The sequence below is a fragment of the Acipenser ruthenus genome, unplaced genomic scaffold (genome assembly GCF_902713425.1).
Source record: "Acipenser ruthenus unplaced genomic scaffold, fAciRut3.2 maternal haplotype, whole genome shotgun sequence".
NCBI classification, from domain to species: domain Eukaryota; kingdom Metazoa; phylum Chordata; class Actinopteri; order Acipenseriformes; family Acipenseridae; genus Acipenser; species Acipenser ruthenus.
Window position 1 is genome coordinate 144,637 of NW_026707587.1, and position 7,864 is coordinate 152,500.

At 41.1% G+C, this 7,864-nt stretch overlaps 1 protein-coding gene across 4 annotated transcripts in view; it reads left to right on the forward strand.

Annotated features, from left to right (window-relative positions):
- The first annotated feature begins 4,480 nt into the window (after nt 1-4,480).
- Nucleotides 4,481-7,864, forward strand: part of LOC117970685 (meiosis inhibitor protein 1-like) — a 20,111-nt gene continuing 16,727 nt past the window's right edge. For 3 of the 4 annotated variants that reach the window (XM_059019065.1, XM_059019067.1, XM_059019068.1), the window contains exons 1-4: nt 4,481-4,902; nt 5,732-5,855; nt 6,570-6,620; nt 7,544-7,617. In XM_059019065.1, the coding sequence (XP_058875048.1) occupies nt 4,762-4,902; nt 5,732-5,855; nt 6,570-6,620; nt 7,544-7,617 (390 nt within the window). In that variant the 5' untranslated portion in view covers nt 4,481-4,761. The remainder of the gene's footprint in view (nt 4,903-5,731; nt 5,856-6,569; nt 6,621-7,543; nt 7,618-7,864) is intronic. The other variant, XM_059019066.1, reaches the window with a different exon arrangement.

Below are 7,864 nucleotides of genomic sequence, written 5' to 3' on the forward strand. Positions count from 1 at the left end.
AAAGATTATAGTTCAACAATTAAAGCTAATATATATATATATATATATATATATATATATATATATATATATTAATCTGGGTTTTCACAAAACAAGCATGCAGACCGGTGTTATGCGAAATCGGGTCCCCCTGGCAGTATTTGGCAACTAAGATGCGAAATACGTTCTCCCGCAGAATGGTGTCCCATTGCAAATTACCTTAGAAGGAAAGTCACATTGTACAATGTGCCGGATAACCTTATTGATTCGGGTGTTTAAATGGTTTAACATTCGTTGTCTTGCAAGATCGGACAACACTGGACTGATAATCCCTGCATTTACTACAGTAGGGAGCGGAATCTCCGTCTGCTCTGGGAACATCCCCACCAAAACGTATTTAAACATCTTAGGGCAGACAAAACGCTATATTAATATATGCATGTGTTTTCACTGATGATGACTGAGATAATCTTACAGCGATTAAACTGCCGCATTCACTATACCGCGCACACACTTGGGGGAAGGATCCGATCACGGTGTGTTTGCGCATCTCACCTCTAACCTTCCAAAATAAACCACATCTCTCCTTTAGACTTCTTTCAAGACGTCTAGTACCATTGGGCTATTTTCCTTCCCGGTAAATAAAAGAACACATCTTAGAAATGCGTTCTTTTATCCGTCATTTACAATTCCCGGGCTAAACCATGAAATGAGACTTTTTTCGCCATCAAGATTCAAAGACGGCATTCAACGTTAAACTGGGCATGCGCACACGGACTCGCGTGCGCACGGACTACAAACGGGACTCTATTCTGCCGGAGACCTTATTTGGCAATACAGGACATAAAAAATAAATAAATAAAAAATAAAAAACGACAACTGTAGCTATTCATGAAAACAGGACTGTCTCATTTTGCTACTTTTTGTGGAGCCGAAAAAAAAAAAATCTGGGTACAGCACACACTAAAACAAAGGAAAAAGTTCGGGGATTACCACCGGCTTGTTACAGAGCGAATGCGATTATTATTATCTGTCAACTTACTCAGGCAGAAATCAAGCACATCCTATCAACTTAAATTTGCAAAACTTAAATAAATGTCTAACACGAGGGCTCTTAAAATTAACAGCCAAGTTATTTGCAACTAAACCGTTTGTAAACGTAACACTGGGGGAAACACCAATGAACTCTTAGCAGTTTGAAACAAACACACCTTTGTTGTTCATTTCAGAGACTCCTGATGAGGAAGCTCTTTCCTCTGAGCTGAAGGAGGTGCTGGTTGAGATGACCGGGGCCTCTGGAAACACCATCGTTAGCAGCACAGAGGTTGTCTCTATCTCCTATCCCTCCTACATGAGCAAGCCAGTTTCTTGCTGGCAGAAATTCAGATGTATTATTTATGGAGTATTAGCTGGTGCTTCAGCTGGGGCATTGCTCGGTGCAGCAGCTGCATTTAGAGGAGATAAAGAAATAGCCTCCACAAGTTCCATATTTATAGAAATGAAACCCATAAAAGCAATTGCTGTTCTATTTTATGCAGCAATAACAGGAAACACAAACGCATTGTGGGAAGCTGGGATAGGAGCAGTGATAGGAGGGATACTAGGAGGATATTATGGGGCTAAAGCGAACGAACCAAGAGAAGCCTTCAAAAATGTTGATAGAAAAGTCTCTGATTTTATATCTGGAATTGCAGTAGAAATATCTTACTTTGTAAAAGCATGCAGGGCACCAGAAGAAGCTGAACAGAGTCCCGAAACTGTTTAAAATTCGGTTTCATTTTATAATCGTATGTTTTAAAACAAAGGTCTTTGTTATCATTAATCGCTCTCGGTGGTCTCGCTCCTCCTCATCTGGCTGCACTGCTCTCCTATGAAGCTTCATCACATCCTCACTGTTACTCTTGTCCCAATTATTCAACCTGTCTCACCGCTGTAACCCCCACGCTAACAGAGAAGATTACTTCAGAGATTGAATATCCCATCAAAGTTTCCCGCAGCTATGACATCACGGACCAGTTTACCAATTTAGAATGGCCAGTTCTTTTTTTTAAGCTCAGCTCACCGCTGCCACCGCTTTTTTTTCTTTCTCCGTCACTAAGAATTACTGAAGAATTCCATCAGAAACCAGAACAAAGAAAAATCCGAGGCAAGCAACAGCAGCAGCAACAACACTGTTCAAAAACCAGCTGAGAAATCACACCGCAAGCCTCACTCGGCGTGTTTGCACCAGCGGCATCTTGTTATTAAATATCGCCTTATAAAACAAGCGAGTATGCAATTTTTAAACTCGACACAACAGCTGCATGTCACCACCACCCTCGGATTTAAAACAACATGAGAAATCTCTCCTGCTCTCTGCTGACACAACCGTTGGGTTTTTAACTCGACAGGTTCGACATCGAATTCTATCGAGCTCGCCGTGGGTATTTGTACTTTTGTACCGTGGTATAGCATTAGTAAGACCTCACCTAGAATATTGTGTTCAGTTCTGGTCACCTCGTTACAAAAAGGATATTGCTGCTCTAGAAAGAGTGCAAAGAAGAGCGACCAGAATTATCCCGGGTTTAAAAGGCATGTCGTATGCAGACAGGCTAAAAGAATTGAATCTATTCAGTCTTGAACAAAGAAGACTACGCGGCGATCTGATTCAAGCATTCAAAATCCTAAAAGGTATAGACAATGTCGACCCAGGGGACTTTTTTGACCTGAAAAAAGAAACAAGGACCAGGGGTCACAAATTAGATAAAGGGGCATTCAGAACAGAAAATAGGAGGCACTTTTTTACACAGAGAATTGTGAGAGTCTGGAACCAACTCCCCAGTAATGTTGTTGAAGCTGACACCCTGGGATCCTTCAAGAAGCTGCTTGATGAGATTCTGGGATCAATAAGCTACTAACAACCAAACGAGCAAGATGGGCTGAATGGGGCCTCCTCTCGTTTGGAAACTTTCTGTTAAGAATTGAATGTTTTATTGAATAAAATCAATTTTCACCAAATAGGTTTGTTTTTGTTTAACTCAAAACCCGAGTATCTTTATTGACAAATAAAAACGTTGACATAAGGCAACTTTTTTGTTTTGTTTTGTTTTGTCGTCCTAGTTTTAAAACTATTGAAACATCCCCAGAATACGTCACAATTCTGAGTCACGATTCTGAGTCACGCAGCTGGTCATGACTTTTAAATACCCTCTTTATCTCTCTATCAAACCAACCTAAACACGGCCATCGAACACATCATTGACAGAAGAGGGGCTTTGACAAAACCAGCCTCTCTGGCTGTGTCACTGAGTGTGTTTGTGTCTTTTTAAACACAGTTAAACTACAGGTTTGCTCCTAATGTCACATTTAGTTGCTGGCTGTGTTCAGATCCGCCACTGTTCAGATCAATTGAACACACCCCAACTGAATCACATGATTACAAAGTAATATAGTACCAGTGGGGTTCCTCTTGAATTCATTCTGAATTTCTGACCGTATTGTATTATCAACAGGACCCTCTGCTGAGCTGTGAGGGGAAAAAATAACATATCCTAAACTCGGGAGGAAATCAAGGGTTAAATAATCGGGCGCACTAAATAAATCAATAAAAGAATACATGTATAATTAATAGAGTATGTGTTGGGTTCTACAGTACAGAAAACACTCAGAGACCTGACACACACTCGGACTCCCAATCTAGGCTGCTGGTTATCGTTGAGCTAAACTGTGCTGTTGTTTTCTATGGCCAATAATTAACTTAATATATCAGTCCTGAGCAAAATTTGCCGCAACATCCGGGTCCTTTTCTTCTAGACCTGGACACACCCTCATCACCGCCCCCTGCTGGTGATGATACAGTGCAGGCGGTCGTACTCTGCTGCAGAGTCACTTCCAATAGGAGCTCGTTTGTTTGACGTCTCATCCGAAGAACGGAGCACAAGGAGGTGAAGCGACTCGCTCAGGGTCACACACACACACACACACACACACACACACGCACACGCACACACACACACACAGAGAAAGCCAGTGGCCCTAAGATTTGGTTATCTATATCATTGCATGCAGAGATGTTCAGATGTTCAGCATAAAGTTTAGCATTGTTATAATGCTAAACTTTATATTGTATTATTAGGAATTATTAATAATAATAATAATAATAATAATAATAATAATAATAATAATAACAGTACATCATGCTTATTCAGAATAGATCATATTATTACACATTTGAAGAAAACTATTGGTTGCTGTCTAGAATGTTTTAAATTATTTTTTTAATTATTGTTTTTAAATTAGTGCTTCATATTTACATTGCGGATTCTGTGAAAATTAGAAAACAAGAATCCACGTTTACGTGCGGGATCGGAGCGGGACACGTCATAGCGTGACCGAGAATGATCTGATTGGTCAATTTACTGTCCAATCAGCATCTCAGCAAGCCCCAGCAAACTCAATTTTTTTTTTTTTTATTGGTTCCCGCCAATTTGGTCTCGCGAGCAGCTCCGCGACAAACCGCCTCGAAGAAACATCTAGAAATACGACAGGACTCAAAAAAATATATATATATTTATTCAGCTTAAAATAAAGATTATAAATCGTAGCAAAATTTAGGAAACAGTTCTGCTTGTGTGTTCGATGATATTACTTAAATAGTTAGGAAAAAAATAAACTATTTTAAAAATATATATATATATATCTATAGGCCGATATGAAACGTTTAGTTTCGTATTTGTAAGGTGTTTGGGAGTTTCTATGTGAAATTTAGTCGTTTTATTGAGAAAGTCTTGGTAGTTTTCGGCGATGTCGGGTTTGGACGTGGTCTGCGAGCGAATTCACTTCAGACACGACCCGAAGTGGACGGCTCGGCTCGGCTCGCCCGACAGCGGCCAGCTGCTCTGCACAGCCTGCGTGGTGGAGATGATGGAGGACAGCGCGATATCAGTAACATCACATTTAAATAATAATAATAATCATCATAATCATAATAATCATAATAATAATTGCGCTTTTAGTCTATTAAGTGACTTCTGTGGCGATTATTTTTAATTTTTAATCCAATTCAGTCTGTTTCGTCAGCTAAGAAATTAATAATAATCTGGAATAATTAAATAAAACGCTGGACTTTGTCTGAGAGAGAACGGGCAACCTTATATTTTGTGAATGGATCAGTTATTTATTTATTTATTTATTTATTTGTTTGTTTGTTTATTTTTGGACAACTCGCCTCACCCAGTTGTTGTTGAGACGCGCTGTCACTTAATAATAATAATAATAATAATAATAATAATAATAATAATAATAATAATAATAATAATATTAATATTATTATTATTATTATTATTATTATTATTACATATCCTGGCAAAAACAAAAATGGACTCCGTGGCAATATTATTATTTATTAGGCACCATTTTGAAATGTCACATTTTTCAAGTTGTTTATTTGTCAGTATATGTGGAAACCTGCAAAACGGTTTGTAATAATGAAATATGTTAACGTAAAATTATTCAGCAGCTTTCATTGGACTCTATGAAGCTGAATCAGTTCATTCTATATAGAGGGTGATGCTGCTAAACTTTTGTCCACAGCTGTACATGATGTATCGTAACAGAGGTCTGTATCGCTTGTGATACGAGACCACAGCATAAAGAACTACAGCTCCCAGCATGCCTCAGCATGGCCGCGGGTGGAGAGGCATGCTGGGAGCCGTAGTCCTAGCCAGCAAGCTCATTCTACATAGCGACACACACCTGGCTGTCTTAATCGCAGGTGGTTCGGAAGAAGCACGCCCTCTGCTGTTTCAAGAGCGTCATGACGCGCTTCCCGGCCGAGGTGGCGGAGCTGCTGTTGCAAGACAGCCGTGTTTGCGTGCATTTCATCGGGACGCTGCTGGGTAAGACACAGGCCCTCTTCGGGGCTCAGAAACTAGCACAGCACCCAGTCCTGGGTGTCAGAACTCCCCTATATTAAAATTTAGGACTGTGTGTCTCTGTCAGTGTGTCTGTATAGGGCTGGGAATCAGACTCCCGCTGCACAGCAGTGCGATCCAGTCCTGGTTTCACTAGGAGTTTAATAATAAGACACACCTGAGCTTGTTAGCTAGACACATTGGGGGCTGATCAAGCTGGTAGCAGTAAAACCTGGAATGGATCACGCTGCTGTGCAATAGGAGTCTGATTCCCAGCCCTGATCTCTCTGTCTAAATATCCCACAGTTCCCAGCAATATCCTGTAGCTCTCTTCACTATAAAATCAGCTACAAACCTCCTTCAACCAAAGTCTATCTACAGGGCTGGGAATCAGACTCCCGCTGCACAGCAGTGTGATCCAGTCCTGGTTTCACTAGGAGTTTAATAATCAGACACACCTGAGCTTGTTAGCTAGACACACTGGGGGCTGATCAAGCTGGTAGCAGTAAAACCTGGACTGGATCACACTGCTGTGGGATAGGAGTCTGATTCCCAGCACTGGTGTGTGAAAATGTATAACAGAAAATGTTCAAACTGTACCTCTGTGTGTGAAGTCTGGCACACGATCTCCTCAGCAGTTTCAGTGCATGGTGCCGTCGCTGTGTTTTCACCGTCTGTGTTTTCTGTTCCCGGGTACAGCAATGCTGCACAGCTCCGAAGAAGCCTCCGTGCTCGAGGAAGTCATCCAAGGTACAGAGATAGAGACCGTCCCGCTCCCCCAGTCACGCTGTGTGAGAGAGGAGAGCCCCAGCCTCTGTTTTATACAATGTGGAGTAGCGGTCAGGGCTCTGGACTCTTGACCGGAGGGTCGTGGGTTCAATCCCAGGTGGGGGAGACACTGCTGCTGTACCCTTGAGCAAGGTACTTTACCTAGATTGCTCCAGTAAAAACCCAACTGTATAAATGGGGAATTGTGTGTAAAAATAATGTGATATCTTGTAACAATTCTAAGTCACCCTGGATAAGGGCGTCTGCTAAGAAATAAATAATAATAATAATATAGCAGATCTTCGTGACCCCCCCCCCCCCCCGGTCCTGGGGTGACCCCCCCACCCCGCCTCCTTCCAACTGAGCTCTAAATTAGGGAACCAGACCCTTCGTCGTGATAATTTGCTTAATTAGACCTTTTTAAAATATTTGTTTCCACTCCTGAAAAGTTGCAGATTTCAAGTCGCTCATACTTTAACAGTTTAATTTGAAATCTCCCAGCTGCTGTTTTAAAAACAATTAAGAAGAGCTAATTAAGGTAATTGTCAGTTCCGGGCAGGGTCTAGTGAAGCGATTGAGAGCTGAGGTTTTAATGAAAAACCACCCCCTGAATCTGAATCTGTAAAAAAAAAAAAAAAAAAAAAAAAAAGCTGAATAAAAACTACAGTTCCCAGCATGCTTCGGCAGTAATAGCGAGGGGTGATGGGAGCTGTAGTTCTTCAGACAGCTATCTGGAGTAAAAAAAGAATGTGACGTCATTGGAACGCGTGCCTGTGGGTTTTCTGTAAAGAACTACATCTCCCAGCAGCCCTTGCTGTTACTGTGAATGTAGAGGCATGCTGGGAGCTGTAGTGAACCCGCCTGCTCTGTAGTCTTGTATTGTGTGTGTGTGTTTGATTATTCAGTGCTGGTGCAGCTCCTGGTGGAATTGAAGTCAGACCAGCTTCTGCACTGCGTGCTGGAGGAGTGTGAAAAAAAGGTGAGATATTATTAAATTACAAGAATCCCTGGGAATCGGTTTTCGTATTGAATTCAACGCAATCTGGTTTTAGAACTCCTCTGTTTTTCCCCCTAGACACTTTATCACTCTTCCTTAAATGCGCTTTACTTGCTCTTATCTGCCCCCTAGTTTACTGCATTTAATCCTGTACTTTAGAGTACTGTAATCTGTCAAGTGTTATTTAATCTGTAGTATTCTGTATTTAATTATATCCTGATGTAACTGT